This window comes from Dipodomys ordii, unplaced genomic scaffold, assembly GCF_000151885.1.
Source record: "Dipodomys ordii isolate 6190 unplaced genomic scaffold, Dord_2.0 Scaffold56, whole genome shotgun sequence".
Classification (NCBI taxonomy): Eukaryota; Metazoa; Chordata; class Mammalia; order Rodentia; family Heteromyidae; genus Dipodomys; species Dipodomys ordii.
Genome location: NW_012267272.1, coordinates 6,788,352 through 6,811,100, shown reverse-complemented (window position 1 = coordinate 6,811,100; position 22,749 = coordinate 6,788,352). Strand labels below are relative to the sequence as shown.

Below are 22,749 nucleotides of genomic sequence, written 5' to 3'. Positions count from 1 at the left end.
ACATGTGTATACAGTAATTTAACCAGTTTGAACTCCTCCTTAAGTCTTTGCCTGCACCAGAGAAGATCCTTCCCTGGGGAGCCTCCCCTTCCACAGAGGCTGAGAGTTGCAGGAGCAGGAGATACATATGAGACCTCCCCTCCTGACACAGCAGGAAGTCCAGAGAAGCTATGTGCGGCTTAAACCAGTCAGCTCCAGCTAATCCTTAGACATACAATAAATCATCAATTGCAGTTTAGATCACTCTGCAGCAATGACAAACTAATATGGACAGCATCAAATATTGCATGCTAATTTATTAGTTTTTTAGGACTATATAAAAACCAGTGTAGGGGCTGGGAAAGTGGCTCAGTGTTAGAGTGCTTGCCTTGTATGCATGAGGCCCTGGGTTTGATTCCTCAGCACCACATAAGCAGAAAAAGCCAGAAGTGGCACTATGGCTCAACGTGGTAGCCTTGAGCTAAAGAGGGACAGTGCCCAGGCCCAGAGTTCAGGCCCCACAACTGGCAAAAGAAAAAGAAAAACAAACAAACAGTGTAGGTAGAAGCATTTGGCCAAGAGTATACCTCTCCTGGGTAGGGTCATTTACTGAGACTATGATTCAGTACCTTTATAAATAAGCAATAAGAGAATAGAAGTCCAAAATCCTATAACAGACAGGCTTCCAGTTAAGATGATCACAATCCAATGGAATTTTAATGCAGCTACCAAAAAATACTATGGACAGGGCACAGTAGTTCACATCTATAATCCCAGTAACTTGGGAGACCGAGATCAGGAGGATTATGGTTCAAGGCCAACCTGGGCAAAAAGTTAACAAGACCCAACCTCAATAAATAATCCAGGAATCAGTTGGTGTCCATAATCCCAGCTACATAGGTTGGAAAATCACGATCCAAGGTTGGCCCTCTGCAAACACCAAATATCTAATGTAAAGAAATAACAAAGAGTATAAAGGCTGGGGCTCAAGTGGTAGATCCCCTGACTAGCAAACACAAGACCTTGATTTCAAACCTCTGGAAAGAAAAGAAAATGCTATTAAATAACACCCCATATCTGAGTAGAAGCTGTGTAAAACAGAATACCGTGATGAGGACTCTAGTGTGGAAAGACTTACGTTAAAATCCACTCAAGCCTGTAAAGTCTCTAATAGAGAAAGTAGTCTGACCATGGGCTTATTCATCAGTTCTGGGGTTTCAGAAAAAGAGGATATTGCTCTGAAGCATGAAAGAGAAAATTCAAGAAAAATAAAGGGAAGAATTGAATCGTTTTTAAATGGCCAAGAGCAAGGGTGATATATGCTGCAGCATAACCAGGAAGTCTTTGTTTACACTGTTATCCTATGTAGTTATTAATAACACTTCCTTCCGCTTGAAACGGGTGCTGGGCCAAGTAAGATGTAGATAAATGAAAGGTAAGACGTTCATGGGCTGTCAAAGCCAGCTGGCTGTTTGCCACAGAGTGTGGAGGTTGTCACGTTCTGTACAGCACAATGCCTGCCAGGATGGTGTGAAGTGACTGAGATGGACAGCCAGGGTCTCTCAGGCTAGCACCAAGCCTCTCTGAACAACCCTGAGGGTTTTCTCTAGGAATCTTGCCTGAACTACAGGGCGCCCTCTTTGTGGACTCTCAACAAGAGTTAGAGAATCAGCCCAGGTACCTATTGACAGATGAATAGACAAAGAAAGATAGAAAATTGAGGTTTATTTGGCCATAAAGAAGAATGAAATTATGCCATTTTCAGGGAAATGGATGGGACTGGAGCTAATTACATGAAGCAAAATAAGCCAGACTCAGAAAGACAAGTATCAAAATCGATTTTCTTATATGAGGAACCTAGATTTTAAAAAAAGAGAGACATGGAAGTAGAAGGGAAACTATTGGGAAGGGGGAAGGGAATCTGTAGGAAGGAGAAGGGGAGAGGAGAAAATGATGGGGATATGAATATATATGATCAAAGAACATTGAACACATGCATATGAAGATGTTACAACGAAACACTTAAAATACACTAAAAAACTAAATTTGAAAGAAACTATCCCAAAGGAGTGAATATAAACATAAGTAACATTCCTACTCTTATTATTTCTGCCGCATCAACTCAATGTGCAGAAATGCAAGCATATAGAATAAAAGCTGAGTTTCCTTACCCACACAGACGCCCAAATCGTTTCCTGAGTTCCATTTGGCTTTCCCAAAAACCCTGCAGAAAACACATACTACAGTAAGAATGATTGAGCAAACTTTCAACTTCTCAAATTTACTCAGGAAAAAGAACTCTAGAAAGGCAAGGGCAAAATTACATAAACCATAAAAAAGAATTCAAGCTATATTGCTTTCAAGTACTGCAGAATATTGGATAAACAAGAGGCTTTAAAAAATATTGTCAAGCTAAACTCTTCAGCAGCTCCATTTTAATGAGAGAAAGAGATCGCTAGTGCTTAAACTATTGTGCCTAACTGCTACTAAAACATGCGCAGAACCTCCCCGCTTCCCCCCTTCCCCATTAATGTGGCTCAGATCATTCTTTGGCCAAGTTCCTTTCATGGCCCCTAAATGTGTAAACTTCGGAGTCTATCAGAATTATCACCAGTTAAGATTTCTTTCCAACTAAGCTAGATTTTTAACTAAAACCAACATATTCAAAGTATAACATTACTTTAGATTGACTCCACATAGGATAAAACATGGGCATATTTTCATAGTGGAGTTTACCAGAAGGTATATGTGGGACAAAGTGGGTGGAGGATCAGAAAAATTCTAAAGCTCTTGTACTGTGAAGGTGGCAAATGCAGGGGACACCTGAGGACATCACATGAGTGGGGGCTCCAAAAATTTCAATATGGCGGAGTGACGTATATATGAAAATACACATGGATGCGTTGGGTGGGAAGCGCTGGATTTGTGTTGGGGTAGGGTGTACAAGGGTATATATGATAAATAAGTGATATAGTATGAGAGGAGAGCTGAGGGTTAGATGAAGTGAATGTCCTAAATGGAAATAGACCCCACTGCCATTAAATCCACTGAATTCTCCAGGCTTAGTTTGCCATATACCAAGGAAAGTATTCATGAATATAAAAATAGTCACTGAAGGGACTACATTCTAGCAAGTTCTAGAAAGAACTTGGCAGGATCTGTGCATACAAGGATGGGCTGAAAAGGAGTATCTGTGGAAATGTTCAAGAGGTGACAGCTCTGTGTTCTCCTCATACCCTGAATTAAATTGTTTTTGTTCAAAATGTGGAGTCTAAATCCATTACTCAACTCAGTACCCAGGATGGTTGCCCCCAGCAAAAGGTGACATTCATTTCTTGTTTCCTATCTGACACTTCTAACATCCTTCACACTTGCTTCAAGGATCCGCAGGAAGCCTTAAGGAGAGAGTTGTTTTGGACTCTCTAGACACGCCAGAGAACAAGATGTGGAGTGAGGGGGCTGGAGGGTTAAGATACTGGGAGCAAGCAATCAACATGACAAATACTGGAGAGGGATGAGAGCAGAGAAAGAGACCAAAATGATAGAAAAGAAATTTAAGCGAGGGAGATCAAGAGGCAAAAATAGCTATGGTTATTTTGGGCCGAGAGCCAAGGAGCTGCCTTTCCAGGGGGCAGGGAGAAGGGGGTGTCCTGAAGAGCCATTAGATGGTCATTATCAGGGTTAGTCCAAAACTAGTCTTTTCCTGCTTTGTGTGGCTTTTCACACACACACAATCCAATCTCTTGGCTCCTGATATTGCTCTACTGGCAGTGTCCCTGTGAGTTAGGAGGATAAACCAACAGGCTTCTGAGAAAACCCAATGTGAGAAAAAATAACTTTCAAAGATAGAGACCAGAGTCCCTATCTACAAGTGCCTCCTGGGCTCTTTCTGTGCCATGTCACTCCGGCAAATTGAAGACAGTTTACTTAAAGCAGGGTTTCTGTAGCAGAGCCAGACACCCTTTCTGACTTTTTATTTCTGTCATCCTACAGCCATTCTCCCTGTAATCCTGGCACAGATCGAAGGCTCGTGTTTAACTCCTTTTGCCTTGAATTCTCATCACTTCATTCCCAATTTTGCCCAGGTTCTTTCTTGAGTTTTTCTTCAGTCATGGGGCTTGAACTCAGGACTGGGACACTGTTCCTGAGTTTTTCCACAAGGCTAGTACCCTACCACTTTGAACAACAGCTCCACTTCCAGTTTTCTGGGTGGTCAATTGAGGATAAAAGTCTCACAGAATTTCCTGCTCAGGCTGACTTTGAGCTGCAATCCTCAGAACTCAGTCTCCTGAGTAACTAGGATAATAGGTATGTGCCACTGGTGCCCAGCCCATGTTCTTTTTCTTGTGGCTGTCATCATTATCCTGTAATAAGCCCTTACCACTTCAGCCTGGATGGATTCTGTAACTCTAACCTAAACTGTTGGTGGCCCTTGGCAGGGGAATCTTGCATTCCCATGGACCTCACTCACTTCAGAATGATGGAACATGAACAGCTCTGAGTTTGTCTTTCAGAGTGTGAGTAAACAAATGACATATTACCATACTTCCCAGTGTTCTCTACCTCTTAGCTTCCGGCGGGTACAGGCTAGTGGACACTCTAGCTGTCATTCTAACGATGTGGCACACACATAGTGCTCCTCCCCTGGTGTCTGTGCTTCTCCCACAGCTGCCTCCACTCTGACAATTCTCCAGCCTGTCTACAGTAAGACCACAGCCCCCATCTCCACTACCCAATCCTGCTTTGGTGCTGAATACCACCATTCAGTGGTGCACTGAGGGTGTAAGTAACCTGAATTCTAAGGCATGGGTAATTAGACACTCAACAAAAAGAGTTTGTGCTAGTTCTAACCAGCAGATTCCAGAGCAATGATGAAGAAATGTCCATGCAGTGATATCTCATTTTGTAATTTAATATTAAATAAGTCATGATCCAGTACCATCATGGGGTGAGCACTGGGCTAACTGACACATGGTTAAACCCTAAGTGTCTCCCCCAACCTCCACTTTTATAGGTTCAGATTGGCCAAGGGCTATCTTAAGGGAGTTATAGGATGATAAACAATGGCATAATCCAAGAGGTAGATAACAAGGAAAATCAGGAAGTACTGAGGTAGACAGTTTTGGTAACAAATATAGGGGGCCAGGAATCACAGAGAAACAGAGACTCCTCCTGTCTTTTGACAGGATTACTGCAGAAGGTCAAACACTCACACATATACAACCTGGGTTTACCACTGCTGTCATTCACACACTAGTCAAATCTACAAGGGCCAGGCACAGTCCCATGGGGCTCGAGGGTTCTCACAGATTTGTAGAGAATGAATTAAAGGGTCCAGCATATTGATGGCCGACAAGAGAGAGCATTGTCAGCACAGTAGACAATGGCTCATTGCATCACATAGCACCTTCACACACAAACCACTTGGGGTGACCTAGAGAAGACCAGTTCTTCATGGGGGAAAGCCTGTACAAAGCCCAGTGAGTTCATGCCTTACCTGCTGGAAAAACATCAGGTTTCCAATGAAAGGAGATGGCTTGGGATGTCTGATGCCCAACTTCTCCAGCCTTGAGAATGCTGATGTGGAATACCTGGAAGGAAGAAACAAACCTTTAAAAGGTAGGAAACTGGCCAGGTACTGGTGGCTCACGCCTATAATCCTAGCTACTCAGGAGGCTGAGATCTAAGGCTCACAGTTCAAAGCCAGCTGGGGCAGGAAAGTCCATGAGACTCTTATCTCCAATATACCACCAGAAAACTGGAGGTGGTGCTGTGGCTCAAGTGGTAGAGCACTAGCCTTGAGCTGAAGAGCTAAGGGACTGCACCCAGGCCCAGAGTTCAAGCCCCACGACCACCACCACCACCAACAAAAAGGTAGGAAACTGAAGATTCTGTTCATGTGTTGGCCCTATTAGGAACTGGAAGAATTGAATTCACTGGAAGTATAGAGTAAAGATAGAAGAGTAATTCCCAGTGAACACGATTAAGGAGCAGAGGGAGAGTTGTTGTGGTGTACAACAAGAGTAACAAAAAGAATAACTCAGTCAGAAATTCCTGAGTGATGAGCCAGAGACCAGTGATCTGAAAACCTCGGAGTTGGGAGATGCCTTAGGGATGAAGTAGCTTGACTGCCTCTCCCCACACCCAGAAGCCCATCATGATCTTTACAAACATATCTCATCCCAGCTCAGATTTGCCTCTAAGTCTATCATGAGCAATTGCTTAGAAGGCTCAGTGATGAACTGACAATTGTTTTCCATAGAAAATAATTAAATACTAGAGAAGGAGACAGAGCCTGGCACTGGTGGCTCATGCCTATAATACTAGAAGGCTGAGATCTGAGGACTGTGGTTCGAGCCAGACTGGGCAGGAAAGTCTGTGAGACTCTTATCTCCAATTAACCACCAGAAAACAGGAGGTAGAGCTACAGCTCAAAGTGATAGAGTACTAGCCTTGAACAGAAAAGCTCAAGGACAGTGCCCAAGCCCCGAGTTCAAGCCCCACAACCAACCGAAAAAATAAAATAAGGAGATGGAAGCACACCTTGGAGAGCAGACCTGATAATATCACCAACCTCTGTTAGTTCTTCCCCCGATCCCCCCTCCCCCAGCTTGCAACCATATGAGAAGCAGACTTTCTTAATCAAAAACCAGGAAGTGTGGTCTGACAGACTTCCGTGCCACTTTCCAAGAGAAAGCAGCAGTACAGTATGGCTGTCAAAACATTGGAATTACTAGGATATTTCAGCAGTTTATGGGAAGAGAAGAATAACAGGAGTTAAAGCCTGGCTTAGAAAACCATGGCCATATGGCCCTGATCCCTAACCAGCCAGCCAATTAGGTCAAAAGTTCAGTTAGTTCAGAAAAATTAATGAGTCAAACTGAGTGTTTAGCATCATGCAGAGATCAGCCAAAGCACAATTTAGAGACTGGGAAAAACAACAGAGAAGAACTCCACAGACTGGCTTCTAAAAGGGAACGGAACTCTACAAAACTCAGTGGTAAGAATCCACTCATTTATTACCTGCAGTCTAAGAAGCAGCACTTACACTATAGGGACATTTCTGCACATTATTAAACATCCAGACCAAGGGCAAGACCGCGTGGGTGTGGGTTTGTATTCTTCTAGGCAATGGGTCTCTATTTGCAGAGGCCATAGGAGAGAATCAAAGAGGACAGAAGGGGGAAGCAGACTCCTCTGCCAGAACCGCCAAGAGTTCCATCATCTGGGGACATTGTTAGGCTGGAATGAATTCCCAGGACATCACACTGAAGTCCAAGTCCAAGTGTCATTACAAACCACAGCACAGCCTCCTGTGAACGATGCGGATTAGTCATGCCAACGTTCCTCTCCACGCACGTGTGCACCAGCACAGTGGGCAAAAGTTACTCTTTCAAGTAGCTGATGGTATTTTAAACGATGGCCCTTATACCCAATGAGAGGGATCAAAGAAGACTTACAGCATCTCCCTTACCACCTCTCTAACAACCTCAAACCAGGAGTCTAGGCATATTTTTTCCATCAGTTTCTGTGAATTATTTTCTAAATGGAACCTCAGATAGAGTAAAAGAGAAATATGAAGATCTTGAGCCACGTAATTACATCTTAATTTTTGTAATTAGATGTCTTGATTGTCTAATTAAAGGACAAGACGTCTGTGCCTAATTATACATGCTAATTATTATGCAAGCCCATGCCCTAATTATGTAACTCCACTTATAAGAACACTGCCCATGTGTCTCTGCACAAAATTCAGACATCTTTTTTCCCCCCAAACATATGGTAACAGCAGAGAATGTCCTGGGCCTAACCACAGATTTTAGGGCAGAATGTGTGTGTCTTCTGCTAGGAATTGGCCAAGTATCATCGCCAGTCACCAGAGTCTCACCACCCAAACCTGCCGGGGAAGATCCTCCTCACCAGGTTTACAGGCAACCTGCACAGTAAGTTCGCTTAGTCTCATTCCCACTTTCTTCCCTGCCCCCTTGTTTCATGTTCTTTGGATTCAGGTTCTTAACTCTAGATTCATGGACTCTACCTGTGATGGGTTGGTAAGTTCAAAATGATCATTTGATACTCTTAGGAAAGGAGCTTAAAGGCACAATGCCTGAACTCTAGGAAATGGAAACAAGAGGGTTTTTATTTTTTTGCTGCTTTTGTTTTCTCTTCTTTTTGTCTTGCTTGTTTATTATCTGTCTTTGGGAGGGGAAGGGAAGGGAAGCGCAGAAATGAAGGGACCAAGGGTAAACAAAGGTAGCGGTGGTACTCACTAGACACTGTGTCAAAAACCAACTATACAACACATAGGTAGGGATGGGAGGGAAAAAACTGGGAGAGAGTGAAGGAAGGAGCGACATTGTCCAAAAAGAAATATACTCTTTACTTGACTTATATAACTGTAACCCTTCTGTACATCACCTTTCAATAACAATAATTTTTTAAAGACAACTTCAAAATCTAACCCTCAGGAACTTCAGAATGATCATCTTATTCAGAAATAGGGTTGATGCAGATGTAATTAGCTAAGATGAAGTCATATGAAAGTAGAGCATATGTCTAATGCAGTGGCAAAGGTCTTTTTAAGAAGATGCTCTGGAGAAGACAAGACACATGGAGGACACCAAGCGACTATGAAGGCAGCAAGAGGAATAACTGCCTGCAACCAAATAGGGGAAGCCAAGGAAGGAACAGGATCAGGGTATGTACGGCCTTGCTGACACCTAGATTTCTTGGCTTTCCAGACACGTCTGGAAACTGATCCCAGGGATACTCATGATTGAGTTTTAGAGAGTCAGTGAAAAACCTTAACGTTTTTTCCTCCTGTTACTTTAAAAATCGCCATTGTAAAACGAGTTTCTCTTTTATGTCACTAAGTTCGTTGTCATCCAAAACTGTACAGGTGGTGTGGGATGCAACTGGGAAAAGCAGGTAATGTACAATCATCCTCGATCAGCATGGTGTGATATTTAGAACAGCTTTCCTTTGACAGGAATTAATGCAAATGAATCCTACAATTATGATTATGGACATCTGTCATTGTTTACATTAAGGATACTGAAGTTGGAATATGACAACAAAAAGCAGATATAGCTTCAGAGAGCATTCTTTGGTTTTATTTTCACAGTTAAGGCAGTCATTAAATGCTAGAGGAGATAAATCCTGCCACGCCGGTGGTGATACTTATTCTGTCCCTTCTCATAATAAATTAAACCATATGCACCATCTTCAACACTAGGCTCAAATGGTAAAGCTGGGAATGTTCTCAATATTGCAATTTCCTCAGGACAAATGCCCTATTTTGATCTCACATAGGTATGTAGTATGTTGTTTAATCAAAGTAGCCACTCAGAATAAATTGGGGATATGTTGAAGAATCATAAAAGAGGCCCAAATGGATTGACATTTGGAGCAAAAGAAGCATTCCAAGACCAGCTTGTCCTACAGGATTATCCTCACAGCATGTCTTACGCAGCCTTAGAGGACTTGGTCTGTCCTCTAGTATGTGTCTAAGTGCAGCCAGCTCCTTGGTTCATTCATTCCATTTTCATGATTACTAGCAAATAATTTCTCCATGGTTAGCTGCTTTAGGAAGTTCCAGAGGTAGTTGATGTCTTTAAAGTGGAAAGTACTCTTGGAAAAAAGAGCTGCTCCTGGAGTAACAGTTGTGAGGCTCCCAGACCAGGTGAAGCAAAGGTTGCCAGCAACACATCTACCCTGCCCTTCAGAGAAGAGCAACCCACTGTCATTCTATAGGGAGTGGTGGGCACAAGTGGAAGCTTCATCAGGGAGTGTTCAACTATTGTGTGTTCAAAAGGTTTTGATAGGGGGTTGGGAGCAGAAGATGAGGCTTACTGGCTCTCCAGAAAGTAAATCTTGAAGCATGAGACAGACCTTGGGGCAAGAAAGCTAGACTCTCCAGGCGAAAGTATAGTCTACTTTCCCTGAGTCTTTCTGGTTAGCTTTTCTGTGTATTGTATACATTTGAGACTATATACTCCATAATTTTTCTAGTTTTATCTCTCTATATTAATTATCATGGATATGATTCACGGCTATATATTACTTTCACAGACACACCTGAAATTCACGTCACTATTTTAAACATAGGTACAAAATGCCAAATACTTTACAGAGTTTTCTCCGTTTAGTCCCACTGTCACATATTTATTTCATCAGTCTTGTAAGGTTATTTTTTCCTAATTTAGTGGATCAATATATCTTGATTTCTGCATTTCTTTCATTACTCAGGAAAAAGAATATGTTTTGCTATACCTTCTTCAGCATTAAAAAAAAAAAACTTCCCCAATGTTGAAATTCTTTTTCCTTTCTTCCTCTTCCTCTCCCTACTTTATTCTCTATTCTCCCTCTCCCCCTGCTTTGTCTAACTCTTACAATTGTTTATCTAGGTGTCAGGCAGAATAATGCTACAATAGCTGTGTATAAAGAATTCACTTGGGGACTGGGTGAGGTGTTGCACATCTGTATTGTGAGACCCTATCTGATCAACTAAAAGCAAAAGGACTGGATTCAAGTGATAGAGCACATGACTACTACTAAGAGGGAGAGGGAGAGAGAGAGGAAAAGGAGGGGAGAGGGAGAAGGAGAAGGGGAGAGGAAGCACAGGACAAGTGAGGAGGAAGGGGAGAGGGAAAGGAAGAGGAGAAGGAAAGGAAAAGGAGAAGATAGGGGAAGGGAGAGGGCGAGGGAAAAGGAGGGGAGAAGGAGAAGGATGGGGGAGAGGCCAAGTGAGAGGAGAGGAAGGGGAGGTAGGAGAGAAAGAGGGGAAGGAAGAGGGAAGGGAAGGGAAAGGAGGAGGCACAAAGAAGACAACCAGCTGGCCAATTCTGAACTGTTTTCATTCATTTAGAAAATTACCAACGCCAACTTGAGTGGCTGACTTTGACTGGATTCCAGTTTCTTTCTTTCCTTGTCCCATTGCACCCCCAACTACAGCAGGAGAACTGTGAGGACAGAGCAGCTTCAGTTATGCCTCAATTTTCTGTGGGGAAATTGCAAAATGCAGAGTTTGTGAAGCCTGCTCAGTTCCCGTTTCAGCACCGTGGGTGTGTCTTGACATCCCCAGAAAGTTCCCTCTGCTTTCCACTCCCTGGAGACCTGCCTTCAGCTGGTCCTCAAGGCTGGGAACCTTCCTTCACTCTTGCTCATGTGTCCATAGGAGCTAGATTACCTCCCAAGATTCAATGGGAAAATAATAATGTTCGTTTACTAATTTATAATGGTGAGTGGTTTGTTCCCCAGGAATCAGGATCTGGCATCTTTCAGAGCCCAGGAGGCTGCAAAGACAAATCAATCATCAGAAGGGAGGATAAGCCAGATTTTGCCACAAGAGATGGCTCCGCAGGACTGATATCTCATGGAGACCCTGATAAAATAATCCTGCCCACTATAGGGTTGGTGAAGATGCTGGCCTGGCCCTTTCTGCTCACAAATTTATACTGCCATCTCCACCATACTCTTGGTAGTATTGGCTTGGGTCCGTCTTGTCTAATTTATGCCAGTGCCTTACTATTTTAATTATTACAATTCTAAAATATTTTCTTCATATCTTATCTTCTTGTTTCTAATTTTGAAGTGAATTAATATGTTGACTTTTTAAAAATCCTGTTTGGACTTTCATTGGAATTGTAATTATATGTATACATTAATTTTAAGAATGCCAACAGATTGTAACACTTGATTCTTCTCATCTATGAAGGTGGTATATCTCTCTAGTGATTCTCTTCTCTCTGTCCTTTGGTAACAATTTAATAATTTTATGCATAGAAAAGCATGAATGAATATATTTACATATATTTATTACTGGAATTTCTCATCTGTAGACATACCATTTTTAATGCCAAACTTGTACACAGTGATCCTTCTAAACTTTATTAGTTCTTCTGGTTTGCAGGTGGAGTTTATTTGATTGCCTGTGTTGACAATTACATTTCATGCAAATAATATCAATTTGTTGTCTTTCTTTTTAAGCCTTTTGCCTCCCTTTCATTGTCTTGTCTTATTACAATGGCTAGGGTTTCTAATGCAATGTTAGAGAGAAGTAGTAAGAATTAGCATCTTCTTCTTTCTGAATCTATAGGAATATATCTAATATTTTAAGATTAACTGTGAGCTTTTGCTGTGAATTTTTAATAGTTTTTGGTTGAAGTAATGGTATTTCCTATTTTTAGTTTGCTTGAAAAAGTTTTTCTTGATTAGTTTTGTATAGCTTTGTCTAGGTTTTTTTTTTGGGGGGGGTCCAGTCGTGGGGCCTGAACTCTAGGCCTGGGCGCTGTCCCTCAGCTCTTTAGCTCAAGGCTAGTGCTCTACCACTTGAGCCACAGCGCCACTTCCGGCTTTTTTCTTTTTGCTTATGTAGTGCTGAGGAATCAAACCCAAGGCCTCAGGTGTGCAAGGCAAGCGCTCTACCATTGAGCCACCTTCCCAGCCCCTTGTCTAGGTTTTTAGTCTTGTCAAGTATTAGATTTTATGTTGATCATTCTAAGTTCTGTTTTCTATTTAATTATTTTATGCTCATGCTTTGATTATAGTCTCTTTTTATTTTTTTGGTGGGTACTTCCTCTTCCTTTCTTTTAGCTTTTTTAAAATTTAGCTTATTTTAAATGAATACACTTAAAGCTATAAATTGCTAAGTATTTCTTTAGTTGCATTCCACTCATTTTAAAATACACTGTTTTCATCGTATGAGAGTTGTATTCTAATAGTAGATTTCTTTGTATAAAATGTTTTATAAGATGCACACAAGAGGGAGGGGGTAACAAGTTCAACAAGAAATGTACTCACTACCTTATGTATATAACTGTAACCCCTCTGTACATCACATTGACAATAAAATGAGAATTTTTTTTTAAAGATGCATACAAGAAATCACAGAAAAACACATACTTAGTTCTATATAGCCATATACAAAAGATTTAGTAGCACTCATTATAATTTGTCCCCAAAGGTTCAGAAAAGTGAACTGCTTATGATCTTTACTATTTTAGAAAAACAATGAGGACTACTAAATAAATATTTAAGTAGCTGGCTTACATGAATTCTTTCTTCACTACTGTAAGTTCTATGAAAATGTAATCATTGCAGCCATTAGCCTAAAAACAATTTTGCCACAACATAAGAAATATTATATATTGGTAATGACATATGAATTATGTAATCATTGCTGTCATTATAATTTATAGCAAGTAATATTGTTTCCTATGTCCCAGTCACTATGGTAAGCATTTTTAATATATATTTTTATTGTAAAAATACTGTACAGAGGGGTTACAGTTACATGGGTATCAAGCACTATTACCCCCTCCTTTGTTTTTCCCCTACCATCCTTCCCTCCCCACTTCCCCAAATCCTCCCTCCTCCCCACCCCTCCATGAGGTTGTAAAGTTCATTTTCAACATAGTGTCTTGTACATCTCATTGTTACAGTGGGTCAACCTGTATCCTTATTTCAGCTTTTTGTTATTTCCCTTTCCCTCCCCAAATTAGAAAAATGTATATATAAGACACAGGGCACTGGAATGAAATACAGTGAAAACAGGGGTTATACCATGGGGTAAGAACATACAAAAGAAACAAAAAAATCACATAGCACATTATAAATACATTAAAAAGAAAACAACAGCAAGAAAGATAAAAACCACTTGTGTCCCTATCTTGGGGTTCATTTCACTTAGCATCATCTTATATGGTCATATGCACAAAGCTTTTGACCTTTTCTGCTTGTCCTAGACATACACTAGTTATTGCAAATTAGGGAAACCATGGCACCTTAATTTCTTTGGGCCTGGCTTACTTCACTTAATATAATTTTTTCCCAAGTCTTTCCATTTCCTAACAAGTGGGACAGTGTCATTCTTTCTGATGGAGGCATAGAATGCTATCATGTATATATATACATATATATGTGTATATATATGTATATATATACATGATAGCATTCTATGTATATATATATACATGTATATATAGTAAGCTTTTTTTATACACTGTCTCTTATGATACACCAACTATATGAAGGCAGAGATACAAATCATGTGCTGATTAGGAAATTAAAGCTTAAAGAGAAGGTTCAAGTGCTACTAATGATTGAGCTAGAGTTGAAACCAGATCAGCCACATTTCAAACAGGGTCTCTTATCTACAGTCTCCACTAACCTGTTCCTTCCTGTTCTATCTTCTAGGCTAGGCTAGGTATGACAAGAGAACACAGAGAGAATATGCTGAGAATACAGGCAGGGTACTGAGAACCAGTTACCTGGAATAATAATAGAAACTGCTGAGCTGATGACCAGGTAGTGGGGGAGAGTGGTAGCCTTGACCTGGCAGAGTCCAGTCACTTTCGTTCCTTTTCTCTCTTGTCTACCTATATCTGATACTCTTATTTTTTTCCTTCACTTTCATTGATCTCTTTTTTCACACTTGATCACTCCTATCAGGATGCAAACAACTCTTCGAGTCTTTGATCATGAAAGAGAAAGCAGCCTCTTTTGACTCTAGCCAACTGCTCCATTGTCTCCACTGAGCTTCAATCCTTTTATTTCATCTTCCAACATACCACACCTTTTCTTTTTTTGTTGTTTGTTTGTTTTTGTAACTGCACCTTTTTCATGTCTTCTAGGCATTTTAAACTTTAAATATCAACACTTAAAGGTTTCCTCAATTTTTAAATTTTTTTCAATATTTAAATGTGAAGCCTTATTTGGAGTTCTTTTCTAAATTGGTGGTGCCTTAAGCCAACTCCAAATTGTCACCACTGCAACCTGTTCACTCATGGTTTGAGCCAGGAATCTTGGTGAGTTCGTAGATTGTACAATTGCCCATATTATGACATCCCTACAAGTTGGAGATTTGTACATCCTCACCCCATTTCCTTCAGGCAAAGTGAAGACTGGAAACAGATTGGGGTGATGTGGCCACACACCAACCAGGCAAAGGACAGATCCTCCCCCAGAGCCTGCCCTGTGGACACCTTGAGTTCAGCCATCAGAATATAGGCATGTCTTGGATGCACAATTTAATCAAGTAATAATGCTATAGACCAAAACATGTTAGATGCATTTAAATCTATGAGTTTATAGTAATATAAAAAATATAATGTGTCGCCATTGTGAGAAATTAGATAATTAACTTATGATACCATGTTTGATAATGCATAATTCAACCTCAAGAATGTTTTTAAAAAACACACACAAAAATCCCAACAAACTGATGTTGCCAGGTGCTGGTGCATGATTCCCTGAGTTTAATCCTTAGAATTACTGAAAAAGTAAAATAATTCTTTATAATGGATGATTCAGTCTTCACAACCTCCAATGATTTCACTTGCCATCTCTTGTCCACCCCTACTGCAGGGAAGATGGAACTCTCCAGGTTGGTCCAAGCAAGCCACCATGTCAAGTGAGATCTGCTTATTTATATGGCTATGGCCAGAGAAGGTAATCTCAGTCCTTTCCCAGAGTGCATGTGGTAGATTGGACCAAATGACCCACAGGCTCTGTATTCACAGTCTCAGAAATACAGAAAACCAGTCTGTACTTGGCAGTAGATTTTTTTTTTCCAAACTAAGACACAGAGTTTACCAGCATGTAGGAGAAAAGTGACAAGAAGAAAGTTCTCATGTGAATCAGCATGGGGAAATGAAGAAATCACTGGCCCACATTCTCTGAGAGAGTCTGCCCAGCCAGCCTGGTGCTGGGTACCAGGCTGCAAGATGCCCAGTGGATCATGACAGCCATGCCTGGCCTGTGGCACTTACAGCTTAGAGCACTGAACAGACAATAGGCAATAGCAAACAGTGCTTTAAGCACTGTTATTCAGGTCCTTGAAGAATATTCTGATCCGGCCTATCCCACTCCTATTTTGATGATGCTTCTGACTATTGCTGAGCCTGGAAAGATAGAAAATAGTCCTTAGTGGAGCCTCAGCTCTGTGGGCAGGTGCCTGGTCTCAGGAAATGAGCTCCAGAGGGCCTTGCACTTCCCCCTGACCCGGGCTTGGCCTCTGAGGATCGCCAGACTATATTTCAATTGTCATCTGCAGAAAATAGTCCTTATATTCTTGTTTCTCACCAAAGCGAGTGTGGAAACCAACACAAACCAAAACCCAGAGCCCTCCAAGAGGACTCCTCCCTCCGAAAGCCACGAAACCCAGGAAAGTAATGTCGAAGCTGTCCAACAACCATGATTCTCATTACATCATTAAACCTTATTAAGAAAAGGTGCTGGAAAAAGCCAAGGCCCACCAGATGAGTCACAGGACACACCCTGTGGGCACAGAGGACAGGAGTATAAAGCCACAGGAAGAGACTTTAGAATGTGTGTCCTTAAATGCCTGTTCCAGCCCCAAGAAAACTCAGCTCTGTCAGAAAAACGCAGGCAATGTGCTCTAGGCCTATGGTGGCAAAGGGAATATGGGTAGAACTCGAGGCTAAGAAGGGAGAGTGAGAGTCAAGCCTTGAGCCTGACTCCACTTTGATCCCAGCTGGTCCCTGGAATGGACCTGGGACAATCTTGGCCTTTCATCCCAGTGACAATTACAGGAGAATGACTAAGCATGTGAGGGCACATGCAGCCTTTGTTTCTGCTTTGAAACTAGAACAAAGCAATTGAGCGATGTCATCAAACCAGTGACACGGCTAATAGTTTTGAACTATTTCTGGGGTGGGTGGTATTGGTTCTTTGACTGAATTTCCCACTAGAAAATTTAATGGAATAGATAGATGCAACAGAAAACTTTTGTCCAAAGCCAGGGTGGGAGGGAGAAGAATAAGGGACTCATTCAAGGCATAAATAGAAACATATTAAAATACATTTAAATCCTTTGAAGTAGCCTTGTGCGCTAGGCAGCTTAGGAATCTGGAGACAGGAGGCCCAGACAGGAAGTAGCCCATGACACCCCCTACCTTGTCTTCGGATGGGAGCATTTGTTCCCATCAGCTTTGAACTCACCTCTCTGTCTCCAGCACGCAGTTCTGCAATTCTGCCCACTTAGGGGCCAAAGCAATGAGGCCACAGGCAGGGGCCTAGTGTTAGGGATATAGTCCTAAAACCACTGATGCCATCCCCAAGACCAGCAGCAGCACTGCCACGAAACCATCCAAAAACAGGTGAATGCTGAGCCCCACCCCCAGACCCCCACCCACGTCTCTCCAACTGCCAGTTCGCTGGCTGGGCCCCATGGCAAACCCAGCTCTCACTCTCACAGTAGTGGCTTGTTTAAGTAATTGATGATGTTGTCCTCATTGGGGAATCTTAGCACATCAAAAGCTATTGAATTCACCTGGAGTCTGAATTAATCACTTTGTCAAGGATAACAAAGGCTCTGTGCTTTACCAATGATCCCAGATGAGGTAGTAGCCCTGCTTTAAAAAAAGAAACCATGGTGCTTTAATTAATGCTTCAAGAGCTCAGCTTTCCTTTTTTTTTTTAATCTTTTTCTTTGGATAGATATGGTGGGAAATACACCTCCAGTGGGTATTTTGCAATTTTCTCAAGTGCAAGACAGGGAATCCAACTCAGCCGAAGTTGACAGAAGGGGGTCTGGGGGGCTTCGTGGACCCTCAGCTCTGTGGGCAGGCGCCTGGTCTCAGGAAGTTAGCTCTAGAGGCTTCCCCGTGGGCTTCGCACTTCCACTGTGCCAGGCTTGGCTTCTGAGAATCGCCAGACACTATTTCAATTCTCATCTGCAGTCAGGGACCGAGTACTGTCATTGTGCCCGAGTGACTGCTTCCCACTTCCTGCCAGCTGCCACTGCCCTGCCCCAGCCATGGTTCTCTCCCATGGGAATAAGCACTCCCAATGCCCAGCACCTGGTCTCCAGCCTCCACCAATCAGCCCTCTACACCAGTGCCAGAACTTGCCAACATGCACAAGTGACTATGTTGCAACCTTGCTCAGAATTCTTTGTGCAGTGGGTCTTGGTCCTTCTTTAGACTCAGGCAATCCTACGTGTTTCTAGGTCCACCAAGTTGTTTTCTGCTCTGGGCTTTTGGTGAGGATTTAAGAGGTGGCAAATAAGGTACTAGTTACCACATTTAAAGAGGCCCTTGATCTCAGAGTCATTCAAGAGCAAGGCCCGTCCATAAACATCCTGGACAGGGAGGGCCTCCTTAAATCTGCTGCCCCCTTTCCTAGCCACATACAGCTCTGCTCTCACCTGGTATATTGTCTCTTTGTTTGATTGTTTTTGTTTTAACCAGGCAAGTCCTGCTCATTCTTCAGCCCCCTGCTCTCAGTGCTCCCCCCCCCCCGACCACCCTAGGCCCACAGAGATGCTTTCCGTGGCCACTCACAGAGTTTCTCAGCATCCCCAGTGGGGCATGCTTGCTTGCGAGGGAAGTGCGGAGAACACTGTGTTTCTGTTTGTCAGAAGCTAATCCTGCCCAGATTCACTATTTATGGTACCTGCTCTGTCTCCATGCTGGCGGCTTAGTCATCTGTGGCTAATCCTTTGTTTTTATGAAGTCCTTAAAGAACCCTTGAGATGCTCTTGTGCAAGAGGGACATGTGCCTCAGTTGAACCCAATAGACAATTCAGTGAGCACCCAGGGAAGGCAGCCAGGGCTCCTGCCTTTGTATGCAGGATGATAAACAGAACCAATACTCAGCTTCTCATAGTGGGGGTGCAGGGAAGGCAGAGCTCCAAGGAGTGCTGTACACAGAGGACCTCATATCTCCTTTCATTCCCATTTTTTAGAGAGATTAAGTCACGCAGCAAAATGCAAAGCTGAGCCAGGCATGGAAGCTCATGCCTGTAACTCCAGCTGCTCAGGAGGCAGAGATAGGAAGATCTAAGTCTGAGGTCAACCCGGGCAAAGTTAAGCTTTATCTGAAGAAAAAAAAAAGTAAAAGCAAATAAAGGATGAGGGGTATGGTTCAAGTGAGAGGGCTCACCTAGCAAGTATGAGGCCCCGAGTTCAAACCCCAATACTGTCAAAAAGAGAAAAGATTGGGAGAGGGCAAAGGAGGGGTGACATTGTCCCCCCAAAATGTACTCTTTACCTGACTTATGTATCTATAACCCCTCTGTACATCACATTTATAATAACAATTTTAAAACGTTTTAAAAATGAAAAGAAAGAAACGGAGAGGAGATTTAAACCCCAACTGCCAACTCGGCAGTCTATTCTCTCTCCAGCAGGCTCTGTGGTCTATCATTCTGCATTTGCAGAACACAAGTTGTCCAGAATCTACCTTACCTAGTCCTGGGCAGTCTGTACGCAGGCCTTCTCCTCTGTCTGAAGATGCATGTGGCCGAAGGATCTTGTGCCTAGGTAGAAGCCACATTACAGGCTCTAAATCCATCAACTTGAGTAGCTATGGGTCGGCAGTCAAGGCTTGGTCTATGCTTAAGCATAGAGAGGGCATTTCATTGGCTGACCGGTACTCAGGAGCCTCTGGTACAGGGGACACTGGATATTTGTCCTGGGCACTGAGGATGGCTCAAAACTTCATTGTCTGGAACCTGAGAAGGCCTTCAAAAAAAGCTCTGCCAACTGACCGTGAACTTATGCCTCCCAGGCCAGCTGATATTTCCATCCCTCTATCTCTCTGTGACATGCCTAATAGCCCAGTAAAGGCCAGGAAAGCAATTCTGACTCTTGGCTTTGCACACAGCATAAAGTTCTTGGGCAAGTCAAAGGAACAAAAGGGTGTTGTGTGATTCCCCAAAATATCTATGACCCCATTGCGTTTTGTTTATTGCCATAATCTCCACATTTTTGTCTTGACCTAATCCTTGGCAAGTTCACCCACTGGCCCTTGGTTATCTCTTAGCTACAGTGTTCAGCTGTGACTCTAGTGGAAATCTTACAATACATAGCTCCAGTCTAAGATAGCCAAGTCTCAGTGCCCATTGTTCATCACTGTGGATGGCCTGATCCTTCTGGATTCTACACCAGATGCTCAGACCCACAGAACCTCCTGGTTCTTCTCCGATGGCCAACCCATGGGCCTATCCATTGTCTGCACCTGTGCCTCAAAATCAAACCATACTCCAGTCCCTTGTTCTAGTTTCTGCCCTCCTAGCCATTCTTATCTTACCATCTGTATTAGTTAGCCACTGCTGCATAATTGCACTTCCACCCCACCCCCACCTGCAGTGACTTCAAACAGCAAACATGTATTATCTCAGGAGGAATTTAGATGCCGATTAACTAGGTCTTTGGGATAATGACCTCCCAGAAAATTACCATCAAGCTGAGGAACCCACTTCCCTGATCATTTATGGAACTCTCCTCAGACTTCTCCATGTGGATCTCTCCAGCATTGCTCAACAGGGCTGCTGGCTTCCCCCAATCCAAGACAGAACAAGAGATCCCCTTCCCCCTTTTATTCCCCCCCCCACTGTTCTGATTCCCAGCAGCTCCCTAGAGGAAAGGGTACACATAGGCATGATAAAGGGGCATGGCAGTGTGACATCTTTTTTTTTTTTAAATCTTCAGAAACCCAAGTTAAATACAGTGTGTGCTATAGGCCTAGTAATATAAGGACAGCCCCCCTCCTTCTTACTACCACTAGCCAGCACCCAAGGAGTAGTTTCTGGAAAGAAAAATAATCAACTACTCCCCCTCCCCTTGCCACTTAATAACCCAGTAGAGCTCTAGTGCCCATGAGCACACTTAAAATAATTCTGGAACTATTTATGTTTCCAGCCATCAACATTGCTTGGCATAACAGCGTTCATAAATTTACTGCCCAGAGTTGAACAATGAATTTCTCCTAAACAATACAGCTTGCAATTGGCAAGGGTGTCCCCTGGCTGTTATACTTCAGGCCATGGCAAGCACTGTACTTTGGGCATCCAGCTTACCTTGGGCATCTGGACTTCAGACATTCTCCCCTAAGCCTTGCTTTCCCAGACCAGAGTTGATATCATAGGCCCTTCCTCCAGGCCATACTCTGTCTGACTCAATTATTTGGTCTTCTTAGAGGATGCATAAGCCCATCATCAAGAAGCCCAGCCTTCCATCATTCTTTGGCTGCAAACTCCTAGGCTCAGCCCAGATTCAATCTGAGCCCTACACTGAGTTCTGATGTAGCTCAACACTCCACAGGCAAGGCCCAGGTGTCAGTAGTCTCAGCCAGCAATTTCCCCACTAATGTCTGGCTTTTCTCAGAGATTCATTGTTTTCATTTATAATAAAAATTCCAGGCTGGGTGCCAGTAGCTCATACCTGTGTTCCTAGCTACTCAGGAAGCTGAGAGCTGCTGGGTTGGCAGAAAGATCTGTGACACTCTGTGTCCAAAAACTCAGCAAAATGACAGACAGGAAGTATGGCTCAAGTAGTAGAACATCAGACATAAGCAAAACAAAAAACACCAAAGAACAACAATAACAAAACAACCAAAATAGTACAAGGCTCTGGGGAGTTCAAGCCCTAGTACTAGCAACAAAAATAAATAAATAAACAAATTCCAATGTTCACTAACTATAAGATTTTTTGTTTTTATTTACCTTTATTATTTTATCATATCATTTGTGACCTCTTTCTGTTTTGTTCAGAATCCAAATATGTGATCTTGGGACATGGGGCAGATGGAATTGTGGCTCCTGCTTCTTCCCGCCTGCCTTGTACCCAAATCTTCATGAGCACCCTTTGTGAGTCTCCAGCACATCTGCTACAAAAATGGAGTCTTTTTCCCCAGTCCATTAATATTAGGCTTGCTCACATGACTTTAGCCAGTGGAATGTGGTCTTTCTAAGATGGAACCTCAAAGACATTTCTGTTTCTGGCTATATTTCTCTCATACCTGTCAACTTTCAGGGCCTGAGCTTTCCTGATCTTCCATCAGAAGATCAGGTTTGAACCCCACCCTCAGCCTGGAGTAGAGCTGCTCTATCCAACCCACACATCATGGGGAAAATAAACATGGCCATTTGCCAATGTTTGAGGTTGTTTGTTACATGACAATAGCTGACTAATACATATCTATTCATTTCACTTCTTCATTATTGCATTTGCAAAATAGGTCCATTGGATTATAATCAAAGATGCACAACTTTTTTTTCTCATATAACACAACTAATAGTTACAACCTGTACCCACAATATCAGAGACTAAAGACCAGAGTCAAAGACAGCAAAGCTTAGGGGAAGAGAAGGATTGAAAAATAATAATTTAAAGAATTTGAGACTCTCAACAGCCTTGGGGTAAGTTGTCCAGGGGAAGATGGAGAAGCCTCACTGGAGAATTGAAGGATGCATAGGAGGTACATTAGTGTGCAAAGGTGGGGTCCTCTAAAGCCATTGGCTGGGAAGGGAAGAATGAAAGGAATGGATCAGGCAAAGAAGAGGTAATTGGTCACCTGGCTGGTAACCAATTAAGCCTACAAAGAAATGCTTCCATTGATACAGATAAGGATGATGAGGTAAGGGTTTAGACTAGAGTGATACAAAAAATCTGGTCTATGAGAGACAAGAGAGTAGTACTAGCCAGGAGCCAGGAGCTCACACCTGTAATCCTAGCTACTCAGGAAGCTGAAATCTGAGAATTGCAGTTTGAAGCCAGCCTGAGCAGGAAAGTCCCTGAGACTCCAGTTAATCACCAAAAGAGCCAAACGCGATGCTGTGATTTGAGTGGTAGAGTGCCAGTCTTGAGCAAAAAAGCTCAGGACAATGTTCAGACTTTGAGTTCAAGCCCCGAGGGGCAGGAAGAGGAGAGGAGAGAGGGAGGGGGTATAATTTATCTACCAATTTGCTACACAACATTTATACCTCAAGTACTCAAGTGCAAGGGCAAGGCAAGTTATCGACCA

General features: G+C 42.6%; 1 protein-coding gene across 1 annotated transcript in view; it reads right to left on the bottom strand.

Moving 5' to 3' along the window:
- The window catches only part of Tbxas1 (thromboxane A synthase 1 (platelet)), a 141,761-nt gene that overhangs the window by 109,206 nt on the left and 9,806 nt on the right, over window positions 1–22,749 (bottom strand). Inside the window, exons 2-3 of the mRNA XM_013021630.1 lie at window positions 5,477–5,570; window positions 2,151–2,203 (exon numbers count right to left, since the gene is read on the bottom strand). Coding sequence (XP_012877084.1) covers window positions 2,151–2,203; window positions 5,477–5,570 — 147 coding nt within the window. The remainder of the gene's footprint in view (window positions 1–2,150; window positions 2,204–5,476; window positions 5,571–22,749) is intronic.